The 21,859-nt window shown below is 36.0% G+C and overlaps 1 protein-coding gene across 2 annotated transcripts in view; it reads right to left on the bottom strand.

Annotated features, from left to right (window-relative positions):
• LOC150108408 (uncharacterized) overlaps positions 1 to 21,859 on the bottom strand; it is a 371,725-nt gene that overhangs the window by 31,049 nt on the left and 318,817 nt on the right. For both annotated transcript variants that reach the window (XM_090390757.1, XM_090390758.1), the window contains one exon: positions 9,329 to 9,429. In XM_090390757.1, the coding sequence (XP_090246883.1) occupies positions 9,329 to 9,429 (101 nt within the window). The remainder of the gene's footprint in view (positions 1 to 9,328; positions 9,430 to 21,859) is intronic.

Here is a 21,859-nt window from a genome sequence, read left to right on the forward strand (position 1 = left end):
CTCAAGCTCATCATAGCACACATGGATGTTAGAAGTTTGAGTCCAGTTCACAATGTGTTGGTAGCCTTCGTCTGAGTTAGCTGAAAAGAGAACGTGGCTAGATATCTCCTGTTATAGGAGATATCTCTACGGTGTTCTTCCAAACGTAGAAGGACAGATTTAGCAGTCTGGCCATAGTATGGCTTTCCACAATCACATAAAATCTTGTACACTCCTGGAAACTGAGTTGGAAGATGTTTCTCTTTAGATTTGCTAAGTATTGAATGAAGTTTTGGAAGCGCAGTGAAGCAAGTTTTGAAGGACTAGAGCTAGCGCTCTCTCTAGCCACGTTCTCTTTTTAGCTAACTCAGACGAAGGCCGCCAACACATTGTGAACTGGACTCAAACTTCTAACATCCATGTGTGCTATGATGAACTCGAGAGAAAGATTGTCGAATCTAGGGAAATTTCTCTAGATTCCTCTCATATCAACAGCAGCCTGAGTTTCAATCTCTGATGCACATGTTGCCTCTGTTTAGTAATGGCGCACTTGCGACAACGCGTAGTATACGTTTGTTTGGAACTCAAGCTCGCATTTTGTTTTCACACACGCTACTGTCTTTTTGTACTTGTTCTGTTATTACGATTTTAAGCTCTGTAATTCTTTATATACTTCTTTGATTGTGATACCTGAAGATGTTGATCAATTCAACAAAACTAGTGTACTAGTAGTATCTTTTCAAATATATCATGTCATTTTTTTTATCTCTCGGTATCAGTCATTAAAGCTTTTTCATAATATTCCAACCAAGTAAAAATGAATTCTGGAAAAAAAAAAAAAAAAAAAAAAAAAAAAAAAAAAGGATATATATATATACATACTGTATATATTTTATCTGTAATAATTCAGAAGATGAGGTGTTTCAGTTGCTGAATACATGTGTATTTTGAAAATGCCTCCACTTTTCCTACATAGGAAAGATATGTTTGTATGCTGTTTTCATTAACAGAGCTAGTTTAAAGATCACAGGCGCACTTTTGAGTAATTATATTAAAGAATATGATAATAAAATTACATAAATGCTATCATAATGATGTAAATCAGCATAAGCTAAATTGCCATCTGTGGCTGCAATACTAGTCTTTACCTTTTCCTCCAATGCTAGTATTTTCAGACAACGAAATTCATCTCTCACCTAATAACAATTACAAACATCCATGCCTATTGCAAGTTTTGAATCCACAGCTCATTGGTGGGAGAGGGTACGCTATTTGGTTGTTAAAGACATGATATTTCTGATTATAGTTTATTTTTGAATGGTTCACAAGAGAAGTAATTCATTATGTACTTCACTTTGATAGCATCCATCTATACATACATATATATATATATATATATGTGGCGTCGCATGCCCATTTCGATTGGATCTGCTGTCGTGGCTTATATAACCCACACTACAAAATTCACATCAGTATGACCATATTATTGCATTTTTATCAATGTATGAAAGTTTTACGATTATATAGCCCCTCAGTGCTCATCTTAATTGGTCTAGTGCAATTAATTGCAACCAAATCTGCATAGAGTGGAGGACAATGCGTTTGTTTTAAGATACTGTATATTAGAAAACAATAATTAAAGAGAATGCTATATTTGGTTGGTGTATTTGAATTACTCGAAGGTGTAAAATTTGGAAGAGAAGGACAAGTCTTACCTCTGACAATATTGTTTCCCATTGCAAATATGGGCAAAAAAGTTATAAATTTATCAAAAATTATATATTAAAAACTTTCTATATTATATATAAAAACTTCCCTACCATGTCAGTCCACATTTCACACATGCAAAACAGATGAAACTCAGAAAACAAAAACTGCAACTCGTGACAAACAACATTCAATTGGACTGGTTGACACAAAAACCAATCACAGCCTCTAGGTGTTATTGACTCAGAGCTCACCCTGCCTCGCCTTCTGAGCAGTTTAAAACTACTAGAACACTGTGCCATCTGTACATCTTTTCAAAAGGGCTCAAAGGTGTATGTATTTTGAATGCACACCAGGGCTATTAACGAGTGAGTGTGATGTAATGTTTACGCATCGAAAAGTATTCTCTTCGTAAAGCATTAATATATTGTGTTTCATTTTAGGAATCATGCGAAGTCAGGAAACAATTAGGGGAGTCTTTAACGAGAAAAAATGCAAAAAGATAATATCGGTGATCTTGCTATTTGGTGGATGAGCACTGCACACCTGGAATATTTGCCCCTGATATATATATATATCCCCCTCCCCATAAAGAAGACTAAAAATAAGATTTAAAATTTCTTAGTGTCATAAAATACTAGTATTGGAGGAAAAGGTAAAGACTAGTATTGAAGCTGCAGATAGCAATTTAGCTTATGCTTATTTACATCATTATGATAACATTTACGTAATTTTATTATCATTTTCTTTAATATAATTACTCAAAATTGCACCTATGATCTTAAACTAGCTTTGCAAATGGTAGCAGCGTACAAGATGTCTTTATTATGCAGGAAAAGTGTAGTGATTTTCAAAATACACATATATTCAATAACTAAAACAGCTAACCTTCTGAATTTGTTCAGATAAAAAATATATCACATCTCTGGATGGATGTCAAAATGCACAGAACAGAAAAATAGTGAATGGTTAGAAGACTAAATATTCTTAAATATTGTGGCCTTTATCACTAACTATTATAACTATTAATACAATAGTTAATAGGAATAAGTAAATGGTTAACTAATAAATATTAGTAGGAAATAACTATTATCCCAAAATATTCTTAAATATGACGTCCTTTCTCCCTAGCCAAGTTTTGTAAAAATTAATATTCCATCTACAGGGCATGTAGTATCTAAGTAAGAAAGAATATTATAATATGATAACTAATAATTAAGGAATTGACAGCGTACGCTAGAAATATAATTTAAATAAACTTTAATATATACTTTCCGATATTTCGGCAAACGTCAAGTTGCCATCTTCTTGGGAACTTAATACAAAGACAAGTGCACACAAGTATACATAACAGCAAATGAGAACCAAAGCTAGGAAGCTAACGTTTTCCTAAAGTCCTGATGGTGCCCCCTGGCGGGCTATATTGGTAGTTCTTGGCCTTTGGGCTGAAGTTCTTCTGATAAATGTTTCCCAAATTTGGGACAGTCTCATGCATCCAAATTTGTTGAGGTTTGGCATGTTCCTAAGGGCTGAGGCTGATTCCATGAATAGTCTTTCATATTTGAACTTGCTGCAGTGTATTACTGTGGCTTTCTTCCATCTTATTCTGTGGCGAGTATCCAGAGCACGGTCCGCAAGCCCAGAGTGGCTGTACTGGTGAAATCGGATGTAATCCTTGTGTTCTGAGATTCTGATATTTGCTGTCCTGCTGTTTGGCCAAAGTAGGACAATTTACAGCTGCAAGGGACCTGGTATACACCAGGTAGGTCTAGGGGAAGTGGTTGGTCTTTAGTGGAGTGGATAAGGGATGCCAATTTTCTATGTGGTCTGTAACAAGTGGTAAGTCATGTTTTTTAAGATTTTGTTGATTTTTTCCGAGGTGCCTCGGTTGTAGGGAATGGTGATGGATTTAGAGTAATCTTTTATGTGAAGGGGGGGGGGGGGGGTAGCCACTGGCTGAGAAAGTGTCACAGATGTGATTTAGTTCAGTGGTTAGGGCTTGATCATTTGAACAGATTATTTTTGCCTTGTTGAATAGTGTCTTAATAACTCCATATTGTTGAGGGGGGGGGGGTGATGGGATTGTTGGTGAATGTATCTGCCTGTATGCGTGGGTTTTCTATAAACTGAGAAAACCAAGGTTCCATCAGGTTGGCGGGTGACTAGTGTGTCTAGGAAGGGGAGGTTATTGTTTTCCTCTTTTTCCAGGGTGAACTTGATTCTAGGGTGCTGGTTGTTTAAATGTGTTAGGAAGGAGAGGAGTGAATCTGGGCCATGTGGCCAAATAGCGAACACATCATCAACGTAGCGAAGCCAAATGGATGGTTTTTGTAGCGCTGAGTTTAAGGCTTTCTCTTCAAAAGTCTCCATAAAGAAGTTGGCCAAGGGTGGGGAAAGTGGTGAACCCATGGCTGTCCCCTCTATCTGTTTATAGAATTTTTCCTGCCAAACAAAATAGCCTGAGTTCATTGTAAACTGAAACAGGGCTGAGATATCGGGAGGAAATTTAGCTTGGATTAGCTCTAGGGTTTCTTTGAGTGGGACCTTCGTGAATAAGGAGGAGAAGTCAAAACGGACCATTATGTCATTATGTTGGAGTGTAAGGTTTTCTATACTGGCTTTGAAGTGGGCTGAGTTTTTTATGTGTGATGATGTGTTGCCAGTACAGTGTGAGAGTGCTTTGGCTAAATGCTTGGCTAGTTTTTAAGTGGGGGAATCAATGCCATGCACTATGGGACGTAATGGCACATTTTTTTTACGTATTTTTGGGAGCCCATATATGCGAGGGGGGGGGGGGTCTAGAGTTATATGGTTGCGGTCTGTTGGTAATCTCCACAGGCCAAGAAGTGACCTTGTTAAGGAGCCTATGGAGTTTTCTAATTTGAGAGTTGGTGGGATTGTATTCAATAGGGAGGTAAGTGGATTGATCTAATAGTAAAGCCTTGAGCTTACCTGTGTAGTCATTAAGATTGAGTACCACAGTGGCATTCCCCTTATCTGCTTTAGTGATCACTATTTCTTTGTTTTTCTTCAATTCTTGTAGTGACTTGTATTCACTAATGGATATGTTGGATTTTGGAGGTTTTGCTTTTGTGAGAACACAGGCTACATCCAATCTAATATCGTTGGCGATGTGGTTTGGAAGGTGGCGAATCCCGCGTTCAATTTGGATCATTAATTCCTCAGCCGGTAATTTCTTAGGAGCAATGGCGAAGTTGTGACTGAGCGTTGAGTGCTTCAGGCTTCAAGATAACTGAAGAAAGGTTAACTACAGTGTTGGTTTGTAGTTTAGGTTTGGACGGCGAGTTCTTTATTAATTTTTCAAACTTGTTGATATGTCGGCTCCGTATTCATTCGAATTCTTTATTAGCCACCGTACACGAGACGTCATGTAGGACTGACCAAAGCTCGTGATTAAGCGTATGTGAAAACTCATTTTCTAGCGCTAAAATAGCTCTGTTTATGTCGACTAGGGAACCACGTGCAGTGGTAATTTGCTCCCGAAGTAAAGCCTGGCTCGCTCGGTTGTAGATACGGAGAGCTTTCTGTGAGATGAAGCGGTGTTTAAATTTTACACAGTTAGGTTGGCCAAACAGGCAGGACAGCAAATATCAGAATCTCAGAACACAAGGATTACATCCGATTTCACCAGTACAGCCACTCTGGGCTTGCAGACCAGGCGCTGGATACTTGCCACAGAATAAGATGAAAGAAAGCCACAGTAATACACCGCAGCAAGTTCAAATATGAAAGACTATTCATGGAATCAGCCTCAGCCCTTAGGAACATGCCAAACCTCAACAAATTTGGATGCATGAGACTGTCCCAAATTTGGGAAACATTTATCAGAAGAACTTCAGCCCAAAGGCTGAGAACTGCCAATATAGCCCACCAGGGGGTACCATCAGGACTTTAGGAAAATGTTAGCTTCCTAGCTTCGGTTCTCATTTGCTGTTATGTAGTACTTGTGTGCACTTGTCTTTGTATTAAGTTCTCAAGAAGATGGCAACGTGACGTTTGCCGAAATATCGGAAAGTATATATTAAAGTTTATTTAATTTATATTTCTAGTGTATGCTGTAAATTCCTTAATTATTAGTTATCATGTTTAACCAGCGTATAAGCCTCTCTACAAGAATTAGGAAAGAATATTAATAACTTTATACGGAATAAAAAATTTCAGAACACTAAATATAATCGAAATAATAAATAACACATAAAATATTGCTCTTTTTTTTTTTCATATGCTACATGGTAACAATGACATGAAATAGGATTTCAAATTTTCTTGCGAAGAATTTTCCCACAATTAATTTTCTATACAAAATTTCTACGCGATCAATTTTTTCCATGATGAATTGTCCGGACACGGTGAAAAATTGGTGTATGCAGGTATGAGTCTGAAAGATTTAAGGTGACCAGTGGTATACCTCAGGAATCAGTCTTTGGTCCATTGTTATTTAGTCATTACATTAATGATAATATTGGGAAGGAATTGAAAGGAAACATGTAGCTATTTCCATTCATTTTTATATTGAATATTGTCACATGTTTGTCGGTTCAATATTAATAAATGTAAAGTTATTCACTTAGGTGTAATGAGATATCCAATGGCATATTATATTGGTAAGATTAAACTGATCAAGCTATGGATCTTAGAGTTTTAGTACACAGGAAGACTTGTAGTTCAGGGACCATACAGCAAAGATTGCAAATGGAACTCAGAGGATAATTACGATGCTGAAGCACAAACTGACATGTAAGGTTAAGGAAGTCAATTTGTTTCTTTACAAGACCTTAATATAACCTCACTTAGACTATCATGTGTAAATCTTATTCCCTGGATTCCAAATGCCAACATGTAATTTATTCTCTCTCTCTCTCACACACACATATATGCACATGCACAAATAATAATAATAATTTTATGTAGGATTTCTGAAGTTCGTATTCAAATATTCCTCAATAGCATACAGTATGCCCACACTTTTGTTGAGCTTCGCTTGGCTTGGTGCCAAGAATAGTCGATTCATGCTGAAGGGGAGAAAGAAATGAAGGATGTATGAATTAGTCACCAACATGCGAAATCACGTGCTTTATAGATAAAATTTTCTAACTGTTATACAAGCAAAATAGTTACCACTTTAAAAACTACAATGATCATAAAAGAGAAGTTAATTTTCCGTCGTGTAATAATAAATAACTCATCCCAGAAGACAGATTGATTATCCTATTATCGGAATGGATTCTCCTTTTTGTGACATGCACAGAAGTGTCGAAGGGTCTTGAATCTGTGGGCATACTATATCCGACAAAATTTTGTAAACTACAAGGTAGCCAATTTGCAAATGAAAGCCTTTCATAAAATGTAGATGAGAAGGCTGATTCAAACATTTTATTAGCTAACAATCCTAACTATAAAAATCATCCTTATATATAAATGAAACATTTCCTATATAACTCATCATCATATTCCTGATATGTACCTTCAGGAGGTGCACAGGATACTATAATGGTACTACATGCTTACATTATTAATAACTTCCTATCATATTTTGGTTTCCTATCATAATATCTCATATTTTGGTTCTGAGGCTTTCTACTGTCATCAAACATTTGATTTACTAACTTTTCACTCTCTCTCCCATTCTGTAGAAGTGACCATATCATTATCACCATATATTAATTCTACTCACATGATATTACATTTTAACAATGCCCTGTTCCTTCCTAATATCTTCATTTTTCAGTGATTCTACATTGACATCATTTATTCACTCCCAATTTTTCTCAGGGCTCTCATATATGTGGTCTCATCGGTCTCTGGTTAATGGATGCTGGTCTTGGATACTGCTAATGTAATATTTTAGCTAATTTCTCTTTTATTCCATATAAACTTGTTCAACTAGCTCAACACAATATCAGTTTGCTTATTTTGTTGTCTATTTCCATATTTAATTTGTTAAATTGCTAAAATTGTGCCTAAATTGTTGAAATATTTCACTTTTTTCTATCGGTTCTCCATTGAGAATGTGGTCCAGGTTTACCATGTTCTGCCTATATTCACATACTGAATATCATGCCAAATTTGTTAGAGCATTATTCAATTTTAGTAAATAAGTAGATTTACTTAGGAGTATTAGTATTTGCATAAAGTACAAGAGTTGAATATCTCTGATTTTCATATCATGTTTAATACAATTTTCTTTATAATATGATCCATATATATGATTTTACATCAAACATTTTCCTATACTCATTCAATTCTGACTGCTGCTGTACCACTTTATATAAAAAACTATGTACCGCTCTGTATTTGGACCATTTTATCCCAAATGAGTAGCAATTTCAACAGCTCTTCTTCTTCTTCTTGGCACTTTGTTATATGCGATTTCCGGATCTACAAAACTTAAACAAAGATCCTTGTTATACTCCCATGATTTTTCAATTATTTGTTTTAAAATGAAAAGCACACCTGAAAAGATATCTAGAGTGTTTAATAAATATCAGCTATGTACCATACCAACTCGTATCTGTTCACCTAAGGAAACCTCTCTTCTTTATCACATCCAGGAGTTTATGAAGTGTCCTGTTCTTGTAACCTGGCTTACTATGGACAGACAGGAAAAACTGTTGACATCCACCTTGGTGAACATAAAAAATACATCCTTATGGAAATTCAGATCTAGTAGACCATGCCTTGGATACCACTTCACACAGGATCAAATGAAAGAAAACAAAAGTGCTACACAGAAGTCATTATAAGTCAGAGAGATTGTTTTGGGAATAAATAGCAGCTTTAAAAACATACTCCAAACCTCAACAAATATGGCTGTATAAATTTACCAAAAATCTGGGAGACAGTCATTTTAAGATTTAATTAATATACTTGTTTTCTCTCTTTTTCCGACATAGATGGCACCAAATTAGGACTTTATTTCCTTGTGTTATCCATTACAAGTTTTTTAAACTAGTCCCACTGTTATACCAAACTGCTGTTGTTTTGTGTACTGTGATAAACTATTCTTGGGCTCTGAAGATGCTGGATATAATACCAGTGAAATATCAGCAATAAGTTAATAAATATTAATTATTTTCTTATCGTTCTGTGTTGTAATCAATACTGTGAAAATAAACTAACATGTACTGCCAACACATAAGCCTTTCCATGCACTTGCATTGTTTTATTTTCCTTTCAACAGGTGGGTACTATACAAACTCTATGCTAATTATCTAAATTTGACTTTCTAAGCACTTACTGAATTATGCAGTGCAAATTTGAGCATTCCTGCCTGAATATCACCTATTCAACTCAGATAACTTTCCACATTTCAGGTTTCTGGTGACTTTTCCATCTAAATTAATGATACGTGCTCCGAACTGTGTTTCTCTTGACTATTTTCTACCACTGCTTTGTAAATGCATATTAGATGTGATGAGCAGTGACAAAATAGTCGTAGAAAATATTCAAGAAGATTGCAGCAATTACTTTAAGTGCAAACATATTTATAAATGTCAGTTCATATTAATGTTAATTCCATAATATATGATTTTTGTATGAATAATTCTTAGCATGATGCAATCAGAGAAAGCAAAAAAAAAAAAAAAAATCTTTTAAGAAAAGTTAAAATAAAATGACTTACCAATGGTACCAATCATCACAATCATCACAACCTATCATAGGACTACCATCATCAATGTGAGTACAAGCAGGACATATCCATATTTTATTTCCACTCTCATCCTAAGAATGGTGAAATACATTCTTACAATATAAATCAGCTTAACAAAAAATATGTAATTATTATTATTACAATTTTTTTTTTTTATTTTTTATTAAACTTCTTAAAGGCAATTCCAACCACAAAAGATTTTTAAAGGTTGTATGTACTCTAGTAACAGAGAGATATGAATACATGAAAGTCATCAATAATTAACTACATTTATTTAACTAATTAGATTGCTAAGCCAATATTTCTCTTGGTCACCAGAGCATTTTTGTGGGAACAATGAAATATGTTAAGTGCAGGCATGAAACTAGGAAGACAAACACAAATTTACTGTAAAAGGTGGAATCCTACAGTCGTGACCAGAGCTCTTTATGGGTGTGGCTATGGAATCTTGCTAAAAGTCTCACAATGATGGTCTCCCAGATTTTTGGTAATGTGATGCAGCTGAATTTGTTTAAGTTTGGAGAATGCTGTGGCAGATGCCAAAAATAGTGCAAGTGATTTAAATCTGTTTCTGTATAAGAGAGAGAGATTTTTTTTTAATTTTTTAAATAAAAATAAGAATTATTATAAAAATAATCTAAATGAAGGACAGAATAACTTCTGAAAAGTACAAATATAGTGATTAATATTTCACATAGAAAAAACATTTAATATGGAAATCACAAAGTCTCATACATTTTAAAAAAGCCTTATGACAGAGTTCACGAATAAAAATTAGGCATATCAAGTGCTCACCAATCCATGATTGGTGAGCACTTGGGTGAATAATTTGGTTAGAACAAGTTATAAGAGGTGAAAAAACTTTTTTTTTTAAAACATTATCTCTAAATATGAAAGGTCACAAAATCTCTGGGATAAATTGAGAAAAAGAGAGAGAGAAAGAGAGAGTGTGTTTATTTTATTGTTTTTTATTTATTTATTTTTACTCATTTATTTATTTATTTTTATTTTATTTAATTTTGGAGACTGAAGAGGCAGGCTATGGCTATTTATGGAAAGAAAGACTAAAGGTTTAAATCATCTAAAGAAAAGAAATCTGATTTTGTTTTAGAGATATGGATATTATTAAAGGTAAGAGAAAGTGAAGTGGGATCTTTCTTGAAAGTAAGAAGAGAAAACTGCATTTTGTAAGTACTGAGGGTCACAAGGCTATCATCATTCCACTGGAAAATGCCAAGGAGATCAGAGTTTAAAACACTGGTTATGGAATTCATTTTTTTTCATCATATAACATGGTTGTAGAATCCATAATTTGTGTAAAATGAATGCTGATCACTGTGTAACACTAAAGGAAAGGATACTGGTTATGGAAAATCATGAAGCTCTGAATGATTGCAAAGTCATGGATAAGATTTGAGATGACAGGTAATTTATGTATAGGAGAAAGAAAGTGGGAAAAGTTCAAAGCCCTGAAGTGCTCTAGCACTGGTGTGGAAATCTGATGTGAGGAAGCATCTATCATGACATGCAGTGAATCACCAGAGAGGAAGGTGGCAACTCAACTATAAATGATAAGTGGTAGCAGGCATCTATGCGAGATCCAACCAAATACCACAGAAATGTCAAGAATTCTGCCCAACTTTTCTAGAAACTGTGTCTCGAGATCTTGCTTGGTAATTGGCTAGAAAATTGCTTGTAAATTAAGAAAGATGGAATCTGCATTCACTAATTAGCTTGTAAACCTAGAGATGTAAAGAGTGTAAACCTTTGAGAGAGAGAAACAAAGTTAGGGATGCTGCTTAGAATCTTTTGATCCATTTGTCACAATCGTGCAACCATTATCTTTTGCTCGCAATATCAGTTTATCTAAATCATCCTACAGGATCTCTACATCACCTTTATTTGCTCATTCTCTTCCCCCCCCCCCCCTGCCAAGTTTTGCAGCATCTGCAAACAAACAGATATTTCTCCTCACATCCCCTACTACATCATTAATGCACAGTTTAAATAGCAACTGCCCAAATATAGACCTAATACACATTACTAGTCATCTATCATTCTCTTGGATTCTACTCCACCATATACTCTTATCTACGAGGTGCGGCTATTAAATAACGAGATGGGTGTGCTGTGAATCGTGTACTCGTAGCAGTGGGATGCACTTGTGCCATGGGATGCACAGGTTCTAGAAGCAGTTGAGATAAGCATTGTTCGCTGTCATTCGTAGTTAGTCTGTAGGCAGTTATAAAAGAAACGTGTGAAGTCGCTTTGCTGAAATAATGTCTAACGGAGCAGTGCATTAATCTGAAATTCCTTGTGAAATTGAAGAAATCATTAACAGAGTGTTTGAAACTGTTGCAGGAGGTGTATGGCGATAATGTAATGTCACGTGCATGAATGAATGGCACAAATGCTTTGCTGAAGGTCAAGAAAACGTTGAAGATGACGAATGAGAAAGTCACCCGTCATGGCAGGAACAGAACAAAAGTTGCAAAAATTAATGAAATTGTCTGCAAAGATCGCCAATTAAGCATTCAGATGATAGCAGACATTGTGCACATTGATAAGGAGACTGTACAACAAATTTTGCATGAGCAATTGAACATAAACAAAGTCTGTGCCAAAATGGTTCCCAAAAACTTGTGTCAGGAGCAGAAATATGTCTGGAAACAAATATGCACTGATATCATGGAACAGCTGACAGTGGAGCCAGATTTGCAGGAGATTATCACATGTGATGAGATGTGGATTTTCCAGTACGATTCAGAAACAAAGAGACAATCAATGCACTGGAAACTCCTATGTCACCAAGAATAAAAAAAGCAAGGATGAGCAAGTCAAAACTGAAGGCAATGCTGAACGTTTTCTTTTTTTATATATCAATGGCGTGGTAATGGTTGAATGGATACAAGAGAGTCAGACAGTTAACCAACATTATTACTTTGAGGTTCTGGCCAAGCTGAGAGAACGAGTGAGGAAGAAGAAGAGACCTGATCTGTGGAAAAACAATGCTTGGATTCTCCATCAGGACAACACTCCAGCCCACTGTCTGTAAAGCAGTATCTGGCTGATAAGACGATCCCAGTGTTGGACCATCCACCTAACTCACCGGATTTAGCTCCATGCGACTTTTACTTTTTTCCAAAGTTGAAATCCGCATTGAAGGGCACCCATTTTCAGTCAGTGGATGAGGTAAAGGAGAAAATGGCAGCACTACTGAAGCAGATAACACCTGATGACTTGCAGCACTGCTTCCAACAATGGAAAATTCATATGCAGTGGTGTATAGATAGAGGAGGGGAGTATGCTGAAGGGGATAACAATTAAGTTGTACAATTGTAATAATAAACCACTTTTTTGCAACCAGTCTCATTATTTAATAGCCGCACATCGTATATCATCAGCTTCACATTCATTCCAATTTCCTCTAATTAATATTTGGATCACCACAGAGTGAACCTAGTCTCCTATCTGTGCATGGTTTAGTATAAAAATCTCTGTTATTTCTGAGATTCAAAAGTAAATGTTTCTGTATAGGTGCATTGTGCACAGTTTTCAGTTTATTAGTAGATTGCTGTTTTGATTATTTCATAAATGAACACAGATCAACCTGAATAGCAAGAACTTAATAGGATAATGGCAGCCAAATCATTGTTTAGGGAATTCAACAATGCAATGCAATGCAACAACATAAACATAACATAACAGAACAGCAGCACAAGTCAAGGCAAGAAATAAGATCATGAGTAGAGATCTCCTTCCCTCCCTAGAAGAAGCAAAAATAGGTTCTCTCATAATAGGTTAATGGAAAGGAAACAGCACCAGTTTAATAATTCCAATATTTTGACTATATCACAGAGTCATCTTCTGGGATACAATATAAAAATTGTAATAGTACACACACACACACACACACACACACACACACACACACACACACACACACACACAATAAGTGGAAGATGTTACACTAGAAGACTAAAGACCAAACAGGGATGCCCTCTTTGGGCTTGTAGTTAGCCTTGACTATGAATCAATGTTTTTCTCAAATCTTGGAGAGTTTAACACAACCATATTTGGTTTTTAAACTGCTGCCAATTAAAAAAATAAAAAAAAAGAAGTTTTTCATATTTGTATTTGCCGCAGTGAAACAAAATAGTTTTTCCCCATTTGATTATGTGCAAGGCATCCAAGACATTATCAGCTAGACCAGACCTAGATCTTGATAAGATTACTATAAACTGTATGAAAAGAGAAATGTGAGGCCATAGGAGGAATAGCTATTTTGTCAGTCCCCCCCGTTGGTATTATTGGATAGGAAGATACGGAGAATTTAATGATACCATATTGTTGGGGAGGGAGATGATGGGAAAGTTTGTGTATGCATCTATTTATGTGGGTAGGTTTTCTGTACTTACCCACATAACTACTGTACCTACATGTTTATCGCTGACATTGGGAAGACGTAATTACAGTCTAGAAAAGACAGACTACTGTAATTTTATTTTTCTTGGATTCTAAGGTGCTGGCTACTGATATGGAGGAGGAATGATTAATGTTTCTAAGCAATGTGGCTAAATGAAAACATTGTATTCATTAAAAAAAAAAAGTGCCCTGGCAGTACAGTGAGGCCTCAGTTAACGCTAGCCAATCAATGCTGTTTTGTGCTCTTTGCAAATGCTCAAAAAATGGCAATTCTCCAATTTCTCTGAATGGCCTCTGGGCAATAACACTGATGGTGCATAACTTCCTGAATTATCTGGCTTCGAGTGATAGTACTGTGTGTATCGACTCCCATAATTCGATGCACTTAACACAAAATACGTGAGTTCAGTTATTAAATACATACAGTAGTGCTTGAATTGGTTAAAAAATAATTTCTTCTTTTTTAAGTCATAATATCTACAAAAAAAGATAGTGCAAGTGTTATTACATATTTAGAAGTAGGCGAATGTGAGGTTGATATAAATTCTTCTTTAAACTTAGCAACATCTACTATAAGAACAATTGTGATAAATGCAGACAAACAAAATACGATCTTCTGCAACTATGACCTCAAAATTTTCAGCAATAGAGGTAACCCATTCTTGAAGAAATGGAAAAATAGCTTTGTAGAGTGGATTACAAAATTCAACATAACATGGTTTTAAGTCAATTAATAATAATGGACTAGTACAGGAGCAGTATTTATAAACTTATATCTCACTGAGAAATGGTTATTACTTTTAAAAGTGTTTATCTTTCCAAATAAAGTGCTTTTGTTCATGTTATAAATTAAACTTTATGTGGTTCTAAAGAGCCACACAAACTTTTTTTTTTTGATCACTTTGTGATTGTATTGTATTTGAGTCTATAGTTCATACAAGGGTGGTCTGAAAAGTTCTCGGCCTAACAATGAAAAAGCGGATTTATAATTTCAAAATTATTTTTATTTTTCAACATAATCTCCCTTAAGAATAAAACATTTATTCCAGCGATGCTCCAGCGGCATTATCCTGTCCCTTTAGTGGTTCTCAGTAAGATCTGCAAAATACCCTTCTACAGCTGTAATTACCTCTTGATTCGAAGAAAAACGCTGACCAGCGAGGAAGAGTTTTAGTTTTGGTAAGAGATAGAAGTCAGAGGGAGCCAAATCTGGGGAATAAAGTGGATGCTCCAACAATTCATAGTGCAGATCCCTTAATTTTCCCATTGTCAAAACACCTTTGTGGGCAGGTGCATTATCCTGATGAAAGATGAATTTTTTCTTCTGCAAATCGAGTCTTTTCTCACAAATTTTTTTCATCTAGTCTGGTTAAAAGATTGGAATAATATTCCAAGGTTATTGTTTTACCCTTTTCAAGATAATTAAACAGAATGCCTTTAGCATCCCAAAACACCAATGGCATGATGGAACCGACTTTGTCTTATTTGGCACTGAACAAATAGCTTCTATCCACTGTTTTGACTGCTGTTTGGATTCTGGTGTGTGTGTGTGTGTGTGTGTGTAATAGTAAATCCAAGTCTCATCCATAGTAATAAATCAATGCCCAACAGTTTTTATTCTTGTTAGAACGCCCCAAGAACTTTCAAAGATTTTCATGCAAGTGCGTTTTTCAGGTTGCTGTATGCAAGCGTGGCACCTATCTTGCGCAAAGTCTTTTCATTTGCAATTCTTCAAGCAAAATATATCTTACATGTTCTTTTGAAATGCCTATAGTCTCAGCAATTTCACGCACTTTGACTCACCGGTCATCCAATACCATATTGTGCACTTGATCAATGATTTCTGGTGTTGTTATACTTTTTGGACATCCTTCACGTGGATCATCTTCAGGGCTGGTACGGAAAAGTTTAAACTCGGTAGCCCATTTTATCCAAGGGATACAGATAACATTTTTGCTTCAGACAGCTGTACAAAACAAACTATTTTAGAATGACTTGCAATTTCACATGGATACTTATGACAGATGCACCAACTTAGAAAAAAAAAATCGTGCCGATAGTGTTGCCATCTATGGTCAAAATCAAGAACTTTTCAGACCACCCACGTAACTGAGTGCTGTTCAACTTCGATTCTTTTCATAAATTCGATATATAAACACATTTTCTTTATCCCAGTCATTTCCTATTTCAAATCACCTGTATATTTTTGTGTCCTGAACCAATCTGAAGGTATCACTAGAAATGATTCTCGTAGATAGGCTATGTTGGTTACTCATGCTGTAATTTTTCTGGAAATAACATATGCTAAAATATTAATTATAAAAACTTTACTTAATACTTTCCTATATTTTGCCAATGTCACATTGTCTTCATCAGAAATCACAAAAAACAATGATACATGCATGCAGGCACTAACACTGGGCAAATGAGGCTGAAGAAAGGCAACCATATTCGGTCTTACCTAGAGTCCTAAATGGCACCCCATGGGCTAAATTGGGTAGTCTTGGTCATTGGGCTGAAAATCTTAGGATGAATGTTTCCCAAATTTGGGACAGTTTCATGTACCCAAATTTGTTGAGGTTTGGAAAGTTTTCCAGGGCTAAGGCAGATTCGAGGAATAGCCTTTCATATTTGTATGTGCTGCAGTGTAACAGAGTGGCCCTCTTCCAGCATATCCTGTGGTGTAGTTCAAAGCATGGTCAGCAAGTCCTGAGTGGCTGTATTGGTGGAACTGAATGCAATCCTTGTGTTCACAAATTCTGATATTGGCACTGTAGTAGGAGACAATCAACAATCTATCAGGTCTCGTGCAGTTGCACGAGACCTGGTTGATTTAGGGAATGTGGCTGGACAACCAACCGCTTACAGACCACAGAAGATAAGAGATGCCAATTTCTTATGTGGTCTGTAAGTGGTTGTAAGGTTAGGTTTCATTAGGATTTTTGTTAATTTTTCAGATGTACCTGGATATATGGAATGGTGAAAGATCTTGTGTAATCTCTGCTCTGGTTGGGGGGGAGGGTTGTGGTTAGATGGTTTTACTATATTTGGGGATTGTAGCTATTAGGTAAGAAAGTGTTGGGAATATGGTCAAGTTCAGTAGTTAGAGCAATCTTATAAGAACTAATTAATTTTACCCTATCATAGAGGCTTTTTTATAATCCCATATTTTTGGGAAGGGTGGTGGGTGACCATTGGTGAATTTATTTAACTGTATGTATAGATTTTCTGTCAAAAAATGTCAGGGATCCATCCAGCTAGCATGTAATCAGAGTGCCTAGGAAAGGTAGACTGTTGTTGTTTTCCTTTTCTAAGGTAAACTGGATCCTGGGATGTTGATTATTTAGATTTCTTAAGAAATTGGGAGTGTATCCAGACCAAATGGAGAACACATAATCTACGTAGCATAGCCAGATGGTGGGTTCATGTCAGGCAGAGTTTAAGGCCTTTCCTTCAAAGGTCTCAATGAAGAAGTTGGCCAGACGTGGAGAACCCATGGTTGTCCCCTATATCTGTTTGTAAAATTTTTCTTGCCAAACAAAATAGCCTGAGTTTTCATGGTGAATGAACTGAAACAGGGCTGGGATATTGGGAGGAAATATGGTTTAGATGAGGTCTAAGGTAACTTTAAGTGGGACCTTAGTGAATAAAAAGAAGAACTAACATCAAAACTAACCATTATGTCAGTGTGATGGAGTGCGAGGTTTTCTATACTGGCTTTAAAGTGGGCTGAGTTTTTTCTGTGTGAAGGTGTGTGGCCAGTATACTGTGTGAACGCTTTGGCTAATTTGTATGTGGGTGAATCAATGCCATCCACAATGGGATGTAATGGCACATTTTGTTTATGGATTTTTTGGTAGTCCATATATCTGGGGGGGAGTCTAGAGTTATAAGTTTTTAATTTGTTTGTGACTTCTACAGGCCAAGAGGTAATCTTTTTAAGGAGCCTATGGAGTGTTCTGATCTGTGTACTGGTGGGATCATAGTTTATAGAGAGGTAGAATAGAACGATCTGGAAGTAAGGAAGCAAGCTTACCTGTGCAATTAACTGGTTTAAAACCACAGTGGTATTTCCCTTATCTGCTTTGGTAACTATTATTCTGTTGAAAGTTTTGTAACTTGGTTATACTATAAATTATAGATGCCAAGAAATTATATTCTTGGTTTCATCCTTCATCCAAGTGTAAGCAAACAAAGTTTGCACGTGAAATCACTTCATGACTGGGCAACTTGTATATAGAGGCTAATGGCTTCACATCAATTGCTTAGTTATCCCCAAATGCAATGCACATTATCCTTGAGGACATGTATAATGCTATGCATTATGGGAAGGGTCACTACCCACCGGTTTCGACCTTTGATGTCTCGTCAGTGGGAGCCAGACCCAGAAGAGATACCAAGGTTGAAGTAATGCAGAAGTCATATTTCCATATACAAGTAGTCAAAACATGTGATATCTTATTACTAAAATACTATGGATTAGAAATAGATATTGAAAGTTTTTTCACTTTTCCAAGTGAAAAAACTTACCAAACAAAATAGCCTGAGTTCATGGTGAACTGAAACCGGGCTGAGATATTAGGAGGAAATATGATTTGGATAAGGTCTAAGGTATCTTTGAGTGGGACATTAATGAATAAAGAGGAGACATTAAAACTAACCATTATGTCAGTGTATTGGAGTGTGAGGTTTTCCGTACTTTCACATTTCCAAGTGAAAACACTTTAGCATTTTTTTTTTAAGAATGAGTGAGTATATTGACTAAATTCAGTCTGATGTTGTTGACAATATGTTTGGGAAGGCTGAGGATACTTCGTTCTACTTGGATCATTATTTCTTCTGCAGGAATTTTTTCAAGTACTAGTGTATAGTTATGGTGACATGGGTGTTCTAATTGCTTCATGGTGAAAGATGATATATTTACTACTGTGTTAGGAGGTAGCTGAGGTATGGAAGCTGAGTTTTTCAGCTTCCCTACCTCATATTTTCATATTTCCTGATGTGCTGACTTTGTATTCTTTTAGATTTTTTGTCTGCTGAAGCATTCAAGATGTTGGAAAGGATCGTCCAAAGGTTGACATTCAGCACTGCAGCAAGCTCTTCTTCTAACACATAGATATATTGTTAGTGTCAGCCAGGGGAAGGAACACAAGTGATGGCAATCTGTTTGCATAAAAGAGCAAAGCTAGTGTGCCTGTAAATGTCGAGAGCCTTTGGTGAAGTAAAACATTGTAACTAGAAATTATAAGAGTTTTGTTTTGTATGTTTTCTCTCCAAGTCGATTATCGACATTTTTATGGTTTTCCATTATTATATCCTATCCTTCTCATCCCTAAGGACGGGTTGAGTCCCCTCCTAATGAGGGATAACTGGCCATAATACAACCGTTTTACCATTGCTCTGCTGCATTCCCTAAGGGTGATATTCATGACTGTAATCCGTGTGTGTTCACGGGCCAGTTTGCCTGCTTGCGGGATGAAAAATCCCAAATAAACTTGGGGGGGGGGGGGGTGAACTGCTGTCCACATCCAAGACTGGCTAACTTGGCTATGGCTGAGAAAGATCCTTAAGCTCCTTATGTCGTCGACAGAAATTGAACCTAGGACACACCTTCCCCAGGCATATAATTGCAAAGGGCATAGCCACTTGGCTAATTGCACGGACTAGTTTTTCTTTTTATTAGTTACCATTAATTCCAGTACTTCCTTCCCGCTAAGGTCTTCCATGGGAATATAAGCAAATCTCATTATCCAATTTCTATATTTTAAAATCTGATCACTCCACTCTACATTAAATTGGCTCTCATTCAAGTACTTTATCTTCATGCTGAAGATGAAGATACTTGAATGAGAAATTCATCTACCAACAGCCTGTCGGTTAGAAAAGCAGATAAGCTAACCACTTAGTTACCAAGAGCAATTAGTACATTAATAAAGTACTTCCTCCCACATCTTTAGTGTCTGAACAATTCAATATATACTTGTTATTTAGAAGGATTTTATCTGTTTTGGTTTTTTTAGTTACAATGATGTTGACACCCTTCAAGTTCTGACTCTGTGTAGTTGTTTCAGTTGTTTACTTTTGTCCTTCATCTTGTTCCCTGATGAAAAACAGCATGGCTCTTGTATAACCAAACTATGCACATCTAATCCCATTTGTGAAAGCTGTAAACCTATGGCACATTACATCCTTAGATGAACTAAGTTAGATAACCTGGAATCCTGCTGAGATCAAACATGGAACTTTTTTCGACCAACTTCATCACCAACAGCCTGTTGGTTAGAAAGCAGATAAGTTAACTACTTGGTTACCCAGAGCAATTAGCATGCTATCTGATTATGTTGACCTTCATAATGTACATGTAGTTTCAGCCAATATATAATACGAGGCTAAGTCCCAATCTGCCAGATCATCTTTGTTTGATCCGCCTCCAAGTGAATACCTGGAAGTGCAACACTGGAAGTGAGGACAGGACACTGAGTCAGAACCCCCAGCCAGTTCTCTTCATTCCTTATAGGGTTTGTGGAGGTCTCCCAGTTAGACTGTCACTCTTAAGCCAAAGATGAGTACACCAACACGATAAACAGAGCATTAAATTATCAATCATTTTGGCAGCCTTCATCACTTGTAATGAATTTTTGTCACTAGCTAACAGTGCACTGATAGATAATGGTCAACAAAAACATTAATTAAAATACCATTTCTTTCACTAGCATATACAAGAAAATCCTGAACACATACATAAATACACTTAATATTTCAGGAAAATATAAAGAAAAATTAGAGAACTAAGAAGAATGGAAAATATTTGATTTACACAGGGACAAGTTATTATTATTCTAATATAAATACATGTATAATTACACTCAAATATAAATAAATGTATAAATTAACATGAAGAGAATTTAATAAATAAAACATAAGAAAAGTCTTATGGAATACATTATTGTTGTTGAGAATAATTTCTTCACATTAGTGTAGAAAAGTTTCCTAAACTTTCAATGCCCACATACTGCTTTTAAAATTTTAGCAACACTGACCTATTTCCACCACCCTCATAAAAAGGCAATTAATAAGAAGTTATAATATTTCATTCAAATGCGAATAATTATAAAGGTATTTATTTTTTAACATTCACATTATTATAAATTACAAACAAGTGAAACAATTTTTTAAATTAATAAATACATATTGTTATGAAGGTTTCTGTGGTATGAGGACGTGATGAAATAGTTTGAATAAACATTTTTTATTATGACTGTGGTTCAATACCAGAATCCAAGTGAATACCTTTAAAAAAAAAAATCAGCTAACGCCTTTTTATTTCCGTATACGGGGAGTAGGCGAGGCCATTTAGCCCTATCGAACTTTTGGAGACTGAGTGGGCAGTTCAATCTCCACTGGTACCAATCAGAGATAGATGACCCAAAGCTATCACTAATTAAGCAGTACACAGTGAAGAGAGACGGCTCAAATGTGCCGCCATCTCGTGGTCCCTAACACAATATATTTAATGTCTGAAATAATGTGGGTTCTACAGTCAATTTTCTTGAGTTTACGGAACGAAAAACCTGAGTTTCCGGGAGGAAAAACTCACTTGCCCGTGCCAGAGATCGACTAACTCGGGAACCGGTCGAAAAAAGACTTAGAAAAATTTCCTCTAGTCGGCGACTAGACTTGAAACGAAGTCTTCCTTCGTGCGGCCAAGCGCCGTGGTGTGCAAACGCCACATCCACTGAGCTACACAGGCTCCAGTGAATACCTACAATTTCATAATCAATACATTTTCAGTTAGACAAACAGGACTTCCTTATCCATTGGGCTAAATGGGCTATAGCCCAGGGGCACCATTGATCCAAGAGCACTTAAGACCCGAGTATGTTGAAATGTTTTTTTTTTTTATGCAAAAATCGCAAAAATTTTTGGAGCCTCCATAATTCAGTCAATGCCATATGGTAAGAAAGACTTGGATTTAAATCCAGTCTAGGATACAAAGAACACTAACATGCATTCTTCCCTCTTCTTTTATAGATTCCCTATTGTAAATTTTTGATCTTTCTTTTTCATTACACTGAA

The sequence above is a fragment of the Typopeltis vanoorti genome, chromosome 3 (genome assembly GCF_054136105.1).
Source record: "Typopeltis vanoorti isolate ZY-2024b chromosome 3, IOZ_Tvanoo_1.0, whole genome shotgun sequence".
Lineage (NCBI taxonomy): Eukaryota > Metazoa > Arthropoda > Arachnida > Uropygi > Thelyphonidae > Typopeltis > Typopeltis vanoorti.